Source organism: Uranotaenia lowii, chromosome 3 (genome assembly GCF_029784155.1).
Source record: "Uranotaenia lowii strain MFRU-FL chromosome 3, ASM2978415v1, whole genome shotgun sequence".
NCBI lineage: Eukaryota > Metazoa > Arthropoda > Insecta > Diptera > Culicidae > Uranotaenia > Uranotaenia lowii.
This window is the reverse complement of record NC_073693.1, coordinates 144,019,843-144,039,554: the sequence shown is the minus strand read 5'-3', so window position 1 is coordinate 144,039,554 and position 19,712 is coordinate 144,019,843. Positions and strand designations below refer to the sequence as shown.

At 35.2% G+C, this 19,712-nt stretch overlaps 1 protein-coding gene and 1 long non-coding RNA gene across 10 annotated transcripts in view; both read left to right on the top strand.

Annotated features, from left to right (window-relative positions):
• LOC129751837 (protein alan shepard) overlaps nt 1-19,712 on the top strand; it is an 873,165-nt gene that overhangs the window by 36,267 nt on the left and 817,186 nt on the right. For all 9 annotated transcript variants that reach the window (XM_055747580.1, XM_055747579.1, XM_055747578.1 and 6 more), the window contains exon 3: nt 4,710-4,848. In XM_055747580.1, coding sequence (XP_055603555.1) covers nt 4,753-4,848 — 96 coding nt within the window. In that variant the 5' untranslated portion in view covers nt 4,710-4,752. The remainder of the gene's footprint in view (nt 1-4,709; nt 4,849-19,712) is intronic.
• On the top strand, nt 11,313-11,675 carry LOC129751857 (uncharacterized). Its single transcript, XR_008738813.1, has 2 exons — nt 11,313-11,367; nt 11,431-11,675. It is a non-coding gene; the product is annotated as an uncharacterized LOC129751857 (long non-coding RNA).

Below are 19,712 nucleotides of genomic sequence, written 5' to 3'. Positions count from 1 at the left end.
TAAATATCTCAGTTAATAGTAGAACAATTTTAACAAATAATATATTCGACTATACCTATGAAATTGTTTTAACGTGATTCAAAACTTAGAGTATTTTTTTGAAATATGAAAAAATTACTACCGAAAAAGTACTAAAAATCTAGTTTTTCAGCCATTTTTTTTTGCTGAAAAATTCGTAAAAGTTCATTTTTATCTTTGAAACAACTTTTGTTCTACGAAAAAAAATTATCGTTAGAGTAAATTCTTCAATAGTTTTTTTTTCAAAAATTGCATAACCCCAGCATTTTTTGAAAAAAAAACTATTGAAGAATTTACACTAACGATAATTTTTTTTTCGTAGAACAAAAGTTGTTTCAAAGATAAAAATGAACTTTTACGAATTTTTCAGCAAAAAAAAATTTTGCTATTAGATGGTTAAAAAGATCGCATAATTCTCGCACATTTTTATCTTTTTAAGGGGGGGGTAGGGTCTAACGGCTATAAAAAAAACACCATTTTCACGATTTTTTTCTAGAGCAGTCGTTCAAACAAACGTTTTCAAATTTTTTGCATTATACAAAGCATCGTTAAAAGAACATTTAGTAATTTTTTCGTAGAAAAATATTGAAAAATGAGCCGGTGACGGAGCACTTTCGAGGATGCCTTTTAGAAAACAGGATTTGCGGTGGACACTGTATCTCAGCACAGAATCATCTGAAGTCAAAAAATCAGAGCAAAATATTTTAAATAGATGTTTTTCTAGACCCCAACGTTTTTATTTAACTTAAAAAAAATTTTATGAAATTTTTATGGCTGTTTAAAGTAAAAAATACGATTTTTCACGAAAAAATCCGCCATTTTTACCCTGTAAAATCTCCCCAAAGTAAAAAAAAACAAAAAAGAAAAACGTTGGGGTCTGGTATTTTGTATGTAGAAAATATGTTCCAAATTTGGAAAGAATCGGATAAGTAGTTTTCAAATGACGATGTCCACGGACTTTAAAAATGTGCTTTCGAGAAAAACGCGTTTGAAGTTTCTGCTCTTGCTTTCTTGCAGTATTAGATAGGAGGAGATAAAGGCCTATAATTTCTACAGTTTTGCTTCAATAGACTTGAAAATTTGACACAACATTCTTGAAATATTTTACAATAAGAAAATAGAAAAAGAAAAAAATCGATTTAGACCCTACCCCCCCCTTAAATCTGCATTTTTAAATCTACATTTTACAATTCTGAAGCCAAAACAAATCCATTAAGGGTTTTCAAGTCAAAATGCATCAATTGATGTCGCGGAGTTGATGATGCTAAACTTTTTTTTTAACTTATCATTGGGTTGCCTGAAGGAGATTTGGGTTCTAAAAATTGATCCTACACATAAGCCAACTAACACTGCAGAACAAATTTCGTCGAGATTGTAGGGTGCTGTCGAAATTTTCTAAACATTTGAAACACACAATATAACGGGGGAGTTTGTCTGTTTTTACTCTATTCTAATCGAAAATTACTGTTTTAAAGCATAAGAAGCTGTAGAAAAAAAAAGCAGAGGGTAGAAGTAGCTAATATTCCACAAATATGTGTTCCTAAATAGAGGCTGGAGAAAAATTGAAGAAAATTATTATTAGTTATTATTAATTCTTTATTCAGTAACGTAAGATATAACATCTTTTTTAATGTTACATTTTGTGCGTTGAAAGATATCCATGTGCTTTAGATCCGATTTCGAGAAAAGTAAATAATTCAAACAATAATAAAAAAAAAGCTCAAACTAAATTTGTAAAGTGCTCAATCATTTTTTTCTTGAAAACTGCAAACGAATTTTCTAACGTTAAAGAATTTGGAAGTGCATTCCTACAGCTCACACCTCTAACAAAAAAACGAATTGTTGTAAAGCTTTGATCTGTGACGAGGAATGACAAATTTTAATGCTCTAGAACTTCTAAGTTGAAATAACTTAATGTAAGATATGTTGGCTTCTTACTTTGCAACAAATTGAAAATAAATAGGCAACATCGGAATTTTGGGAAATTTTCAAAAGAACATCCAATCAAACTAGTTTGCAAATGCGAAACATGGTCCATCTGGTTTCGGTTAAAAGCAAATCTCACGCAAGAATTAAGAGTAACACGAAGTTTGTTAAGAACCGCTTGAGAAACTTGAAACAGTAAAAATCGCAGGCGATAAAATTGGGAAATATCAATGCCTTGAAAAGTTGTATCTTCAAGTCATTGTTCATAAAGATTTTGTGATGAAGAAATATTCTTAAGGGGGGGAGGGGGGGGGGGGGGGTAGGGTCTAACACTTTCAAAAAATCGATTTTTTTTTATTTTCTTATTGTAAAACATTTCAAGAATGATTTCAAATGATTCAAATGATCAAATTTTCAAGTCAATTGAAGCAAAACTGTAGAAGTTATAGGCCTTTATCTCCTCCTATCTAATACTGCAAGAAAGCAAGAGCAGAAACTTCAAACGCGTTTTTCTCGAAAGCACATTTTTAAAGTCCGTGGACATCGTCATTTGAAAAATACTTATTCGATTCTTTTCAAATTTGAAGAATGTTAATCTTAAGTTGTCCATGTCATTTATTCAGTCTGTAAGCCTAAATCGGCTAAGACGGTGTGTGTCTTTAAAAAAAAAAAATTGGAACACATTTTCTACATATATAATACCAGACCCCAACGTTTTTCTTTTTTGATTTTTTTACTTTAGGGAGATTTTAGAGGTGAAAAATGGCGGATTTTTTCGTGAATAATCGTAGTTTTTACTTCAAACAGCCACCAAAATTTTATTGAAATATTTTTAAGTTAAATAAAAACGTTGGGGTCCAGAAAAACATCTATTAAAAATATTTTGCTCTGATTTTTTGACTTCAGATGATTCTGTGCTGAGATACAGTGTCCACCGCAAATCCTGTTTTCTAAAAGGCATCCTCGAAAAGGCTCCGTCACCGGCTCATTTTTCAATATTTTTCTACGAAAAAATTACTAAATGTTCTTTTAACAATGCTTTGTATAATGCAAAAAATTTGAATACATTTGTTTGAACGATAGCTCTAGAAAAAAATCGTGAAAATGGTGTTTTTTATAGCCGTTAGAGCCCCCCCCCCCCCCCCTTAAAGAAAAGTATATTTTCTCACACGGTTGGAGTATATACGAATCCCATTTGCAATTTCTTTTTTTTTTAAATCCTAAACTTACGGCTACCGAGACAATAGTCACAGGAAATCAATTTTCGGAACTTTTTGCATCGAATTATTTTTTTTCAGCAAAACTGCATGTGATTTATTAACATTTAACGATAAATAATTTGTAATTGACCAAGCATGTACTCTCTGGAGATCATCATTGATACGAACGTTAGTGCACCGTTCTGGCAAGTTTGTAAAGTCTAAATAAAGCTGAACATCATCTGCAAAAATATGTATTTGAAAGTATTTAAGAATGTTGGAAGATCCTTAATGTACAGTGTAAAAAGAATGGGTCCTAAAATGGGTCCCTGAGGAACTCTAGATATGATTGGAAGCGGCGTAAAATATTGAGCGTTTTTAAACGTGAATTAACGTGAACAAACAGAACTTGACTACAAGAATAAGAAACGAAAAGATTAACTGAATAAAATGCTGGCTTAAATATAGCAAAATTTGGAAATAAAAAACTTATTTAGTTTAAGGGTGGTCCAAAATAGGTCCAGAGGGTGGTCCAAAATAGAAACCTGGTGGTTCAAATAACCGACCAGTGTAATCATCGAAAAAATGAGTTTTTAGGCTTAAATCTTGTTAAATTGCAACAAACGACGATACGTTTCGATAGAAAAGCCTTGATCTTCGTAATGAACGGATAAAGCAGACAAAAATTGTAACATGTACTTTTTTATTTCAGAAAATGGCATAGCCACTTCCTAAAGCGGTCCAAAATAGGTCCGTTACCCTAGCTGTTTTTCTGGATTGTTTATAAAATATCAGGGAAATAAGTAGTTCGGCATCTGAAACTAAGCCCAAACGATTTTTCTAACATTTATATATTAAATATATTTTCATAAATTTGGTTCATGTAGGACGGTAGATATGGAAATTCTTAGCTATTTATACATACAATGGGTAAAAACCCATTGTTCAATGGCTTTTGGATACAAAACTTTGGATTTCTACAAAATTACAAAATTTTGGATTTCTTCTTTATTTTTTTAAAAACCTAAAAAAAATCACACGTTTGTTTTTACAAACTTTTAAGACCCTAGACTTTTTGAACTTCAAAAACAGTGTGAATTTGACACACCCTACTGTGTCAGTGCAGTGTGGCTGGGTGTTATTCGACAACCCTACAATAGTGCCACGCCGCCATTGCGAAGCTAGGACTCTTTCATTACAAGCCACCACCTCCATCACGACGACGAGGAGGTCCTTACGAACGGGGGCAAGCTTTTGGGGTGGTGTTCGCCGCTTTTCCTGAATAATATTGTCATTTATCAAAAGAAGCACTCGAGTAGCGCACAGAGTGCAGCGCCCATCGTTTAGTTTGTGCCTTGGCAAACATAATTTTGACTCGAGAGTGAGCCCTGGCAGCATTAATTATTAACAAGTGCTGCTTTATTTTTCTTTGTAGCACGCTCTCTTAGCTCTGTGTTGAAATCGCCCCGGATGCAAGTCGTGTCCGATTCTAATGGATTGTTGTTGTAGTTTGTTGGTTCATCTTTCTTATTCGCACCATCATTCTTCTGTTGGTTTCAATTGCAGAGCCAGCAAAACCGACAGCGGCGACATCTACAGCAGCAGCAACATGCAGCAACCCCGCTACAATCCAGCCCCGCCACCACCTCAGGCGCCCGGAATGAGACACCAGATGCCGCCGAGATACCAGGCCACCTTACCCAATGTAAGTATACCTACCTACTGTAGGATAGTAGCTAAGTAGCCTTCCGGATCCGGATGCGACGGACGAACGTGCCCGGATCTGCCCCTCGGGGTACGCTGTGTTCTTGTAAAATGAAAACACCAGTTGGTGCGACAAAAAGATTCTTATTAGATGGTTTTGGAAAACAGGATTTGATGTGTGTAAAGCTAAAAGTGGGGTATGTGGCGCCTTGAGAGCTCGCTAACGTCTTCTGAGGGATTTTGGACGTTTAGGCTGAGTTGGGATTTTGATTTATTTGAATGACCTTTAGAGATTTTTAAACAAAACAAAAACAAACATGATTGTTGAAATAAACCAGAAATCAGATTACAAAGTAGCATTGTTCAATCTGGAGTAATGGTTCGATCTTCGTGATCCATATAGACAAACGGGTGTAGTCGATTACAAAAAAAAATCGAGAAGAGAAATGGATCTCAGATGAATCGATCTTTCCCAACTTAAACAAGGGAAGAAACAGATGTTCTAAGGATTAAAAAATCGTTTGCTCTTGACTAATACATTCGAAGCTTTCCAAGGGGAACGATCAATGATTACAAATAGAAGCGAAGCCCAACTATTAGAACGCTCATATCCTTTTTCTATTCTTTTTTATATATCTCAGACCACACAAATTTTAAAAAGCTCAAATTTCTTGAAATAATAGTATGGTAGGGGCCGTTCAAATATTACGCAACGCAATTTCTGGTCTTTTTCGATTCCCTACCCCCACGGTCTCATGAATGGTCCCATAGTTCATCGTCAAAGGTTATGAAAGTTTTAAAAGATATACACCGTCTTAGCCGATTTAGGCTTTACAGACTGAATAATTGACGTGGACAACCTAATATTTACATTTAACCCCCAATACCGAGATGGGAATCGAACCCATGCCATCAGTAGACCAGCGATTACCGTCTTACCACGCTAACCACTCGACCACCGAGACGTTCAAAGTTGAATTAAAAGTGCGCGTGCTTCGCATTTCTCTACAATAATCAACGGTACTGAATATCATTCAAGCTTTTCAAAGATCCATCTCAAGCTTTTTGGATTCCGATACGTCATTTTTAAACATTACTACCTACTGTTATTTAATAGTGCTAGTTTAATATGCAGAATTTTACCCAAATTCTGGACTATTTTGATCGCCTCACACTCTTCGGCTACTTTCACTTTCATCAAAAAAAAAAAAAAAAAAAAATTGCTAATTTAAGACAAAGTGCGTAAAACTCCAGAGTTTTTGTATTCAACTGAGCTTACATCTTTTGGATGCTGTCCCTGATGAACTCACACTGTAACTTTTTCACTTACTTATTTGGCACTTGAACGCTCACTTTTACTTTATGGCTAACAGGAGTTAACCCACAACGTAAACAGTTCTTAAGACTAAAGACGAAAAAAGGAGCGATTCACAACAAATCCAAATCGGCAACGCTTGGTATTTCTCTCGATTTGACCGGTTGCTTCACCTTCAAGAGCTTCAACCTTTTGTCAAGCGTCACCTTCTTTCTTCTCGCCGAAGAAAGAAGTTGACGCTTGACAAAAAGTTGAAGCTCTTGAAGGTGAAGCAACCGGTCAAATCAAGAGAAATACCAAGCGTTGCCGATTTGGATTTGTTGTGAATCGCTCTCCGGAAAAATTCACGGATATACAAATAAGCCTACTGAATTAAGGCTGAACTATGCGGTGCACGGGAAACCGCGAATGGACCAGGTAGTCCTAGATGTCGAGACAAGTATTAGGTCTAGCAAGTTTTCCCCAACCCAAAAGGACTGTGCGAGGACTGAAGTAGCAGAAATCCTGAGGAAAGGTATCAAAGGACACTGGAATAAGGATGAGCTTGATGTGATTAAAGAGCTCAAAAAGAAACCGGTGTTTTTGTGAAGGCTGGGGTTTGCGTCGATCGCATTGAAAGTATCAGCCCCTATTGTCCCCAGAATCAATGGTTTATCCAAGATTCACAAACCGGGGAATGAAAAGAGGGAGATAATTTCAGGTGTAAACGCACCCACAGAAAAAAGTGGCAGTCACTGTGTGGGGCACGAACTGACGTATGGATGTATCGACAGATTCTCCCAGAGAACGCGCCCAGTCTTGGTGCAGCAGTCGGTCAGCTGGGCCGTCGCGTCCGTTGTTGGTTGTGTATAGCGTGGTGGGCGATCTCTAGTACCGATCTATGTTGCACATTTGGCGACCGTGACAGGACCCTTTTGTGTTTGATAACATATAACAAAGCGATAGATGAAAAGCGTACGTTTTGAAAGTGAAAAAATCTGAATTTCAAACACGGAAAAAAAGGAAAAAAAGGAATCTTAATCAGAGATCACCCACCAGAGAGAGAAAATTGCGTGAAGTTTTGATTCTGAGAGAATAATACCAGTGTTGCTGGAGTAACTATATATCAAATCGGTAAGATAGGTTAAAAGATTTTGATTTTTTTTGGCTGATTAAAAAAAGGCGAGTTGTGAGGACAGCCTAACCTTTGCGAGTTGGGAGGACCGCAAACAAGAACAGCGAGTTGAGAGGACAGCTGTTATAGAAAAGGCGAGTTGTGAAGACAGCCTTGCCATCGCGAGTTGAAAGAACTGCAAAAAAAATAGCAAATTAAAAGGACAGCGATTGAAAAGGAATGGCGAGTTATGCGGAAAGCCAAATAATTGCGTGTTGAAAGGATTGTGAAGATAAATAGCTAGTGAGGTTCTGGAAAAAAAAGAAGGACTGCATGGAAATAGAAGTATTTTGAAAACGGATGCATGTTGAGAAAACCGCATGGAAATGGCGTGTTGATAGAATCGCATGAATATAGAAGCGTGATGAGAGGACCGCATTAATGATTGAAGGTAAACAAAATGGCAGTGTGTTGAGAGGGTCAACGTAGAGTTTACAAGATACTTAGCTTGTCGGAAATATACATAAATGTTTGTTGGGTGAAACAACCCAATTTGAACTAAGTTCAGATTAAAGGCATAACAAAAACATAAAACAACATTCCTTCAAATGAATTTTATTTGTACCTATAATTAACGAGAAACCTAAGAAAAAAAAACACAAATCTGATGCTTGTGATCAAGAAGATTGCTTTTCAATAATTTATTGATAGAAACGAAAAAAGATAGAAGCTGGCAACCAGTGCAGTGCAGGCAAAAGAAGAGACACCATCAAGAGTGAGAGTCATTTTTTAACGTACAATTGTGTGTGAAATTCCCCTTTAGAGGAAAAGAGAGTACAGAGCGTGCATGACGCAATACAAAGATAAAAATGGCTGTTTTGTTGACAACTGACAATGACGCGAAAGATTTTACCTAAGGGATGAATAACACGAGAGTGTTAAAATCCTAGCAAAACAAACAAAAAAAAAAGCGAAAGATTTTACTCATTATGCTCGGTTGGTGTGCGTTTGATATAGAAGCTATATAATCGGAAACGCGTTTTGGCGATGGTTTCCCATGTGTACGTGCACGATTTACAATTGCTTATGAATAGGACAGGAAGAATAGGTTATCGCCTCTATCCTCAATAAAAAGGATTCAAACAGCAATTACGGTGTTGCATTGCTGTTTGACCTACGGAAAATAATCTTTCCTTTGTGCGTATTTAGCTGCCAAAGAATTTCTCTCTGCCCTCTCCACATAACTTCACGAGGTGGTTGTCGTAATGATCATGTATGATTGAAGAACTTAAAAAGTAACCACGCTCACCGGTTGCTCAAGTTTAGTCTCGATCGGGTGGAAGCAAATTTCGACTGTTGCGACGTTGCCAGATTTTCACGCTTGCTTGAACTAGAGGGCTTTACAATATTAAAAACCCATAACAGTGCGTTTATCACTTTCAAGCGAAATCAACAACCATGGGAACAAACAAACAACAGCATCTTTAAGCAATTCAAATCGACGAGAAAACCTTAAGTAAGGACTAAAGTTTGATTTGAGGAAAAATGACCGTTATTGGTGAAATGAATATAAAAAAGGGAAAGTCTTTTAACAATGAGACCATGCGAGTTCAATGAACGAGTTTTAATGTTGGTTTTAAAAGTTTTGTAGGAAAGTGAATGTTTTATGGTTTTTAATCAATGAAATTACATAAAATTTAATCCACAGTAAACGTGGATTAACATAAGACCAAGTACTAGCTGAATAAGCGGCATACAAAATAAATCCTGAGCCAGAGAGTGTGAACGCTTTGAGAAAATAAGTTAGAATTATGTTATTTCCAGATGGTTGACGTTGTTAATATTGTCTTCGTTAATTGAGAATACTGTACGGTGAGGACAAAATTGGATGAGTAATGGGAAAATGGGCGAAATAAGTCGCTCCCTCAGTTCTCATTTGGAACTAAATTAATGTAAGAACAATATTAGCAGTAACATTAGGACTAGGTTTAGGATTCAAACTCTAAATTTTGGATAAGGATTCAGATTCCGCAAAACAGAGCACATGCAACTTGCATGTGTTCGATATATACAGTTGAGTCTGCCATCAAACCCTTTGAGTGATTGAGCTTTACAAATGTAAACTAATCAGGCAAGGAAACTCTAGATGATTAACCTCTGCTATGTTATGAAAGTAATCTGTTCAAGCACAGAAGTACAACTTGAGGCGATTCAATGATAAGAAAAAAGAGCAAAATATAGATATATTTCATTTAAAAATTCTAGAATTGGAGTTGAAGATATTAAATTTTTGTGGTTTAGCTAACAACATAATTTTAAGTACTGAGACATATAATTTTCGTTAAGAAAAATATTATAAAAATTAGGTAAATCCTGAAAAATCAGAAACATTGGCACCCATGCTAGAACCCGGAAAGGAGCACGTGTTTGGCATCCGAAAACATTTCTCGGAGAACCCATCGGGGCTTTGAAGAATATACGAACACGAACGAAAAATGAGAGAGTGTGATGGAACGGAACATCCGTGGTGCGGTGTGCGTGTGACTGGTGGGACATGGCACACATTGCAAACATCATATGCGTATCAGTAAAGTTTCAGACATGTTTGGGATCAATCAAAAGGACCCTTTGATGTTCTCTTCGGCGTGTGGAGAGAGAAGTAATTGGTAGTAAACTGTTTGACACACAGCGCCAACTGGTTGTAACTGGCAAAGATCATATTTTGAAACGTGCTGCACTCTGTGTTTGATCAGAGATGCAACTGGCCAATATTCAAGAGAATATATGACACTTTATTTAAAACGTGTTTATACAGTTTCATATCATATCAGTTCATATCATTAAAACAAAAGGTGTCTAAACTTTTTTTTTCTTCAGAGAGGAAGGAAGATGTGTGGGGCACGAACTGACGTATGGATGTATCGACAGATTCTCCCAGAGAACGCGCCCAGTCTTGGTGCAGCAGTCGGTCAGCTGGGCCGTCGCGTCCGTTGTTGGTTGTGTATAGCGTGGTGGGCGATCTCTAGTACCGATCTATGTTGCACAGTCACTAGAAGAGTTCAAAAGGAAGGTTTTGGCAACCTTTTAGAACTAGATCGGTAACCAACACTCTTGAATTTGTCAAGAGACTTCAAGCCTCAGGGAACATAGATGAGGATGATATCATGGTTTCATTTGATGTTTCATCACTGTTTCCAAGCGTCCCAGCTAAAGAAGCTTCTCATCTGTTAGAGGATTGGTTGCTTCAACAACATAGTGGCAGCGCTTGGAGACTCAAAGTGCGAAACTACAAAAAAATTGTTGACTTGTGTATGGGACAGACATATTTCAAGTTTAGGGATCAGTTCTATAGACAGACAAAAGGGGCTCCAATGGGAAACCCATTGTTTCCGTTTCTTTGAGAACTGTTTATGGCTCATTTGGAAGAAACTCTTGAAAAGCAGGATTTACTACCCGAAAAATGGTGGAGATACTTCGATGATATTTTCTGTGTAGTAAACAAAGATTTTCTCGAGGAACTTCTATCAGCCATAAATGGTTTACACAAGAATATCGTGTTCACTTGTGAAGTGGAAGAGGACAAGAAAATCCCTTTCCTGGACGTTCTTGTAAAGAGAGAAGAAAATCTTTTCAATTTTGAGATCTACAGGAAACCAACCAATACTATGAGGGTTATCCCGAGCACCTCTAATCATTCATTCGATCATAAGATGGGCGCTTTCCATCATATGATCCACAGAATCCCAAGCAACATTTTTAACGCCTGATGGTTTTATAGGAAAATAAGGCAGTTTTATAACGATATTACAAAAGTCTTGATAGCCGTGAAGCGTATTTCAACAAGACCATTACAAAAACATTCTCCAGGGTATCTACACGACGTTAATAAAACCTGTTTCGAAAACCTCAATCAATTTCAAGAATATCTTATCCTCAGTGTATATAGCGGGTTTGAAGGCCGCTATAAAGCAATTTCAAAACCTCGCTATAAAACCCTGTCAAAATGTCATTAAACGTCAAGTGTCGCAGACAGCTGGTCAGATTGATTTGAAACAAAAAAGAAAAAGAAAAACAAAACAAATTAAAATTTTGCGTTTGATTTTTGCAATCAGGTAAATTTTCCATCGTTATCCTTAGCTTGTAGATAATATGAATATATTTTTTGACTGCTATAGGTAATATCTGGAAATACGCCCTGCCTGGCCTGGTCATTTGCCGGAACCGGATGGTTTTTCCAACCAGCAACACATCCAGAATAAAGGCGACTTTGCCATCACATTCGCCGTCGGAATTGCTGCGTAACTTTGCGATATGTGGCTGGAAAAACACCCGGAAAAAACCTGGTGCTACGGCTGGATCCGGATTAAAAAGTAGTAGTGTAACATTAACTGAATATGAATAAAGTTTGAATAAAAGTTAACTGCATTCAAGTGTTTTTTTAATTATATCATGGAATCGCGAAACGCCATTTTCTGAAGGATTTTTGAAAATTTTGAGAAAATAAATTTCATGAATTTTGAAATTATGGAGCAAAATATGGGAACTAAACACGTCTTATTCGCACAAAAATTGACTAAAGTAAAGATAGATTAATAAAAAGAGCGTCTTGATAGAAATTCAAAAGTATGTTTTTGTTTAGAAATATTGATTTATGTATTGAAATCTTTTATTCCGCAAAACTATGAGGGGGCGCGTTTTTTTCTCATTTATTTCGAAAAACCAATCGATAAACTTTGAAGCGCGTCAGTTTTTGTGCCTGAGATAGCGATTATCAACATATTATTCATCAATTATTTTATTATTGTCGATCCTTGACAAAATGGAACCATCTTATATTTTATTTTCGACTCAGTCAGAATTTTTTTTATCATTTCAATTTCGAAGCCGCTGTCAAGAAATTAAATTTTCACTCAAAAACTTTTTCACTCAAACTGAAATTTGACAATTTCAATCAACTCTTGACAACCCTCTGGTTGTATAAGGTACTTGTAATGTGTTCTTCAGAACCTCCTGTAGGTGGGCCCTTTTACACTTGTAAGTGTTTTAAAGATGTTTTAATGGGGTTTATAAAACTAAACGTTGTTTTATAGCGAAGTTTGGAAGTACCCTTCCAGTTTCTTATAAAACTAAAATTGTTAATTGGGAATGAATTCAATTCCTCTCTCAAAAGAAGGGGAAGAAAAGTAACTTCAATATAACTTCCAAACGGCTAATAAGAATGGATATCAATCTAGTTCTATTCAAGCCATCATCAACAAAAAACAAAAGATTCTTCATAGAAAATCCCTCACTACTTTAACTCCAATTCAAAACGAGTTTCAACGGAGATCGATGGAATTTAACAGCTTCAATGCTCTTGAATTACGATCCAAGTTACCGAAATTTGATATTGAATTGGTTTTTAGTAGTTCCAATAATCAATTGAAATCCATTTTAGGATCAACAAAAGATCCGGTGGAACTTCTGCATAGATCCGGTGTGTACAAGATCAGTTGTTTTGACTGTGAAAAGGTATACATTGGACAAACAAAAAGAAAGTTAATAGATTGATTCGAAGAACATTTGGAAATTGCCAAAGACCCATTCCAGCGTGACGTCACAACGTTTGCAAAACAATTTTTTGGTATGTTGTATGTAAGTTTTACAGGTCATATCGCACATTGGTAAAAATTGTACAATATAAGGTCAAAATTTAATTCTCTACAATTTGAAACCAAAAGTATTTGTATAGAATAAAAAGTTAACAAAATATAAGCAAAAGGAATCGTGACGTCACAACGCGCCTCTTCTTCCACATTTCAGTTTTTTTTTACAACGCCGCATTTTTCTGCTCTTCTATTTGATCAAATTTTATGAAAATTTCAGGAAATTATCGATTCATTACAACCAACAAATCGCTGTTTTTGATTTTTTCAAATTTTGATTTCAATTTATTTTAGAGCGATTCAGTTTCGTGACGTCACAACGCACCATTTTTTTAAGCAGGGTTTTGCAAAGCGTTGTGACGTCACGAAATTTTATGGTTAGCTACATGAAATAAATCAAAGTATAATCTTAAAATGAATGCTTAATTTACTTAAAATGCTTAAAAACTTAATAAATAATGTGATTTGGTGATGAAATCGATCCATTTATTCCCGAAAATTAAAAGGAATTAAATCTCAAAGGACCATATAAGCAGATAAGGTTTGCAACACTGCTCACATCAATTTTATTTGAAGTTTTTTTGTGCGATCATGTGTATATTATTAAGGACAAAACTAAAACTAGGAAATATTTATTCGTAAAAGCGTTGAAATGTGTTTCTTAATAATTTTAATCTTTAATTGCAAAGGAAAGGAAAAATAAATGATAATTTCAAAGCCTTCGATCTTTTCAAAGATAGTTAATCGACACTAGAGTGCCTAAATCAACCATCTAATGAAAATCTTGTAATTTGCAAGCTTAAATAGATCCTAGGCCTAACACAAAGTCCAGTGCCAAATTTGGGGATTGGCCCACGGAAAAAGAGGGCACAATGAGCCTAAAATGTGTATGCAATTATGAGAAATTGGGTTTTGAAGGACATGAAAACCAACTTATGCACCAATTTCTGAAGTCCCTATCGGTTGATTTGCTTAAATTATAGTCATTGACAAAACTTTCATTATGACAAATAGTTTATCTCAAGATCCCATTTAGACAATGGTTTAGTTAAAAAGGTTTTTGAGTTTCAAAAATTAGCTTCTGATGGGTCAAATATAAAAAGATACCTGAATGATCGTTAATCGACGATAATTTTGAACGTTATAGCTGTTTTATGATAACTTTAATCGAAACGCGTTCCTCAGATGAAATATTGTCATAATCAAAGCTTTAAAATACTCAAATTAAAAAAAAAATTAAACCTAAATTTAAAAAAAAAAATAAATTATTGAGAAAAAAACGGTTTTTTATCATGCCGAACAAAATCTACATAATTCCTTACAAACTTCAGGTGCGTTGCGCAACCCCTTTCCTTAGAATAATCTGACCCAAATTTTGCATGAGACCTTGAACATATTTGAATTTATTTAATTTTGTTACTCAGTCAAAGTCTCTTTTGTGAGATTTTATGTGAACACGGGGTTCGATTTGGATTTTCTAGTGACATCCTTTGAGGTGGAAATTTCAATAAGGGCAGATTTTTATTAAAATAATTTAATTAATTTCTATGAAAATCTTATCAATTTTTTAATAAAAAAAGTTAATCTATTAAGTTTATCATGTTCAAAGATTTTTTTAATCTCATTACATTTATTTCATGGAACTTATTTTGTTTGAACATAATGCCAGAAAGAAATAGAAGCTACTAGCAGTGTTTTTCATTCTAACAAAGATATATGAAGAACTTGATCTTTTGCAAGATTTTTATTCAAATCAAAGATAACACCACAGCCACGAATCCGGTAGGAACAAGACGAGCGGGGGCGCAACGAGCGAGGTGGTTAAACCAAGTGGAGCGTGATCTGGCGAACGTGGGGTGCCCGAGAAATTGGAGAACGGTTGAATTTTAGGAATTATGTTCGTCAAGTTATGTCTTAAGACGGAATACAATGTAAAAAAAAAAAGATAACTACCTGCTTTATGATTCACAAATATTCTTTTACAAAATCGATGAGGATTTCATTTGTTTGATAGTTTCTTTATTCTTGAATCAAGCGTTTTTAAGCGCTGTTTAATATGTTTTATTAGAAATGTTTAAAAACAACTGAGTTAATGCAAAACAAATCATTTTCTCTAAAAACTTGATAATAGAATTTGTTTATCGAAGCACATTGTTGTGTTGAACTAGTATTGAAGAAATACTATCATAGTGTTGCAGTAAAAAGTCTGGGACGTTTTCGAAAAAAAGTAAATAAATTTTCGTGACGTCACAACGCATTCTTTGCCCGGGTGCAACTCACAACCTGCTAAACCGATTTTAAATCTAAAAATTGCATTAAATTCCACTCAAAAAGTTTGAAGAGAACTCCAATTTTCGACAATATGTGAAATTTCAGTAAATCATAAATTTAAAAACAGTAGAATTTTCGTGACGTCACAACGCTTAAAAATAGATACCTCTATTTACGATTCTAGAGCGTAAACCTGCAGTGATTGTTATTAATCTTTTATCATGCTTAAAAGATGGCTTTTCTACCATCATTTTGCAATAGTTTTTTTTTGACATAGCTAGATTTTTGACAAAGTTATGTTATAAATAAAGAATATTTGCAAAAATCAATTTAATTTCAAACTAAAATTTTTTAATTTCAACGTTAACATACTCAATTCTATAAAAAGGTAGCTGAAAATCTTTTGATGGAAAATCACACTCAAGAAATAACTTTTCTAGCGCTATGTAATTTATTTTTGAATAATGAAACATAAAAATCGGTTCTCCAGTTGAGGGGTGCTTGGAATGGGTCCAAATCAGATTCGAAGAAAATAGTTCTTCCCTCACAGAATCCTAGATCTTCAGTAGCATTACACATCTGTGAAACAGATCATTTGATCGATCAAGAAAATGTTTCTTTACTTCAGCAATTCGCTGAAGTTAGATGTAGCGGAAAGTATTGAAATTTTCAATCAAAATTCAGCTAATCTTTTAAACGGAGACAACGGACCAGGTTGCTCAAGTTCTTAGGTAAGAAGAAATATAATTTACCTGACAACGCCCAAAATAGGGAAGGTAACAATAATAATCTACCTGACAACACCCAGAAAAGGGTAGGCCCCATAGTGCATGGAAAATAACAAGTAGGCCATTGCGCTTAACCTCACTTGAAAGCTCCGTATATGTACACAGCATCACTGCCGCTCACAGCAAGTCCGTCCCATTTGCGTTTTTGTTGAAGTGAGAAAAATGGCATTGAAAAATCGTAAAAAATCCAACGCTAATTCGGCACTTGTATGCGTTTTTTATCAAAGTAATCAACAGAATCTGTCACTGCTACGGCCAATCAAAGATTTTCGCTTTATAAGGAATATTTTTTTGTTTTGATTCTGTTGAAAATCATTTGATGGGCTCTTATGGCTGTGGGACCGACTTGCGATGATTTATGCCATATGGGACCGACTTGCGATCATTTGTTCAATGGGACAAAATTTCTTGAGGTTTTTTTCGATGTTCATCAGAACAAAGTACTGAAAAAAAAATTTTCTCTTGAAACTACAGATGAAATTAAAGTGTTTCCAGCGATAAACTGAAAAATGATGAAAACGCAAATGGGACGGACTTGCTATGAGCGGCAGATCAGACCCATGTAACTTATCGAAAATTCTTTCTATTCACTCAGTGCTGCTCCCTTCTGAGAAGAAGTATCATAAAAGGCGACTAAAATAGCTTGTACACCCTCCATGAGGGTCAATGATTTGAGTATTCAACAACTACAACGTCAAATAACATATAAAATTATCAAAGCAACCGTTGTTCGTATTGGCACTGTTGGTATCAATTTCAACATACTTGTTTTTATGAACAAAAAGATTTCCAAATGAGCATTCAATAGATGATTTTCTTCTCGAACAGAGTAAAATTAGAAAAGCAGAGTTTCGGTTTAATTAAAATTCAAATCAATTTTTTTCCGAATGGCAATATATGGTTAATAATTCGTCCAAAAGGTCAACCAAAATATATTTTTACCATTTAAAGCATTGTAGATGGCTCTGAAGTACTCACTTCCAACAGATATACTTTTAAAGCAGATTTGTTTTTCCAAGACACACATTGGTTACCATGGCTAGATGCATGAATCTTGTTGCTCGAGCTCTTAAGGTGGCGTTGCGAACATCGAAAAACCGTATAGAAGAATTAATGTTCGCGGCAAAGCCCACTTCTTTATCTTAAAGTGACGGTATCTTTGACAGCATGCTTGCATACCAACAAAAATAGTTATGAAAATTTGGCAAGAAACTGACAACGGCACATTTGCCGAGTATTCGAAGGTTCTTTTTACCTACAAATAATTCAGATACACTTTTTTCTGTCGATAACTCACTGAGGATGCTAGCAAGTAGCTGGTGAAATACTAGTATTAGGATCTTTCAAATACTGTGGCTGAATTCAAAGGAATCATCGACTACTTTGAAATCATAGAAAAATATAATTTGGCACAGTTTCCTTCAAAATTCAAAATACATCATATTCAAATTGATAGCTGACAAAACCGTTAGTTATTTAAGGAATTACTGTGTGTGAGTGGTGGAAAAGTATGCAAACACTGTCAAAAATGTCCACAAAGTTGAAATCATGCATTGGAGTGAAGCACATGATCGGCAAATACGATTTAGGGTCTTTAGGGAAGTTAAGTGTCATACAAGAATTTATATTTTAAAATAAGCGTAAACCAAAGTGTAGATTGTTGAAATGCCCAACAATTTTTTCTCCGATAAGCTGACAGTGTTGCCTAGTTATGGGTCATTTTAACTCAACCTTAAACAATAAATTTTTGCTATTTAGTTCCAGAGTTCCAGGCTGAAAAATCGGTACCGAGGCTATTGAAGAGATGATTTCTGATGGACGACAAAACTTTAGAAAAACCCTATTGCAAATAAATTCCAGCGTTTGAATCCCATAACATGTCTGCTCGTGGCAAGGTCTCTTGCATATTGAAGTATGTATATGCTGGTTGTTTTATAAAAAATATAATGATTTGCCAAGATTCTGCTTCTGTGGAAAAACAACAATTTTCAAAACGAAAACTTTGGTTTTCGCTGTTTCTGAAAGCCTAAGTAGAGTAATATTGTATGTATATTTCGCAATCTACGATCTTAACTAACCGAATATACTTGAAATTCAATCTCATTGTGGTTTTGATTTGTCTAAGTCAGATTTTATCTGCAGATATTCCATTGAAAACGCTTTTAAATGGCTTCAAACTAATCAAATTTAGTTAATTTTGAAACAGTTGTATCCACTAAATTGTCCATTGAAAAGGGTTACTTTGAAAAAAAAAAAAAAGAATTGAACCGAAAAGAAGCAGGAATTGAAGAAGGAAGATGCAGCCACTAGACTACCCCAAATTTGTATGGAAAATTTCAAGCTTGTGAAATGTTATGCGCTGCGGGCTTAAATTGATCCTAGGCCTAGTACAAGGTCTCATGCCAAATTTGGGCCAGATCGGACCACGGGAAGGGGTCGCCCAACGAGTATAAAATTTGTATGGCATTTTGAGACATTTTGAGCGCATAACTTTTTAAAATTTCGGGTCATTTGAGGCACTCTAGTGTACATACATATGAACAGAATACAGAATATATTTAAATTTCTGAACCACTAAAGGCTCTTCAAAGAGATCCTTAACACTAGAAGGACCGGCAAATTTAATATACCGATTCGGACCGTTACCAGTCAAAATAACTGGTAAAGGGGAAATTTTTTATATCATAATATATTTAACTTTTTTCTTTTGAAATTATTTTGTTATTTGTTCGATAACATTTTTGTTATAAAATGGAAATATTTTTTTACCATGAGTGCACAGAATCACCTCATTTTGGCATAGTTGACGAATGCGTGGATGTCATAATTAATCTATATATATAAAAATGAATGTTTGTCTGTCTGTCTGTTCCCTATAGACTCGGAAACTACTGAACCGATCATCGTCAAAACTGGCATCTGAGGGTTTTTGAGGCCGGGGATGGTTTCTGTAATAGTCAAAACTTCATCCGACTTAAGGAAGGAGAGGCTTCCATACAAAATTTGTAGTTTTTCGAAACAAATTAAAGTCATGACATCCATTTTCTTGAGATTTTTTTTCCTTTGGGCGGTTTGTTTTTCGTCTCTATGGTCGAGGCGTCGCGGCCAACGTCGCAAAAGGATAGTAACCCAGGCATAGCATACTGATCAGTAGGAATATTTTGGCGCGTATTTCTCAACCAAGCATATTTTCTTTGAGGGGTTTGTTTTTCGTCTCCATGGGCGAGCGAACGTCGTCGCAAGAGGATGGTAACCAAAGCACACTGTTCATTGATTGCTGGAAAATTTAACAATAAGGCGCCTGTTTCTCAAACACGTGGGGCGATATGCAACCTAGATGTGTTTTTTTCTTGCTTATTTGATTTGTACACAGCACGTGGTAATAAATGACGCCTAGATGTGACACGGATTGGTATTTTATTAATCGAATCAAAACCAATTGAAAGATTTGCTAAAAAACTTCCATATTTAGTTCGTGTTAATGTAGGTAGCATTCGTCTTTTCATTCAAGGAACATTAGAACATGTTCAAACGTTCAACTTTTTCTGTTAAAAAAAAAATAAAAATTAGGTTTTCTTCTAGAAATTGTTACTTCGGCCCAAATACACAACTGAAACGAATTTAGAAATGAAAATGGGAGCTTTTTATTTTAAATAATTCTGAAAAAACCATTGTAATTTTTGCTTACATACCAATTCAAGTACGTACTTAACATGAAAAGTGTTTTTGTATTACATGGCTGCATAAAAGAGA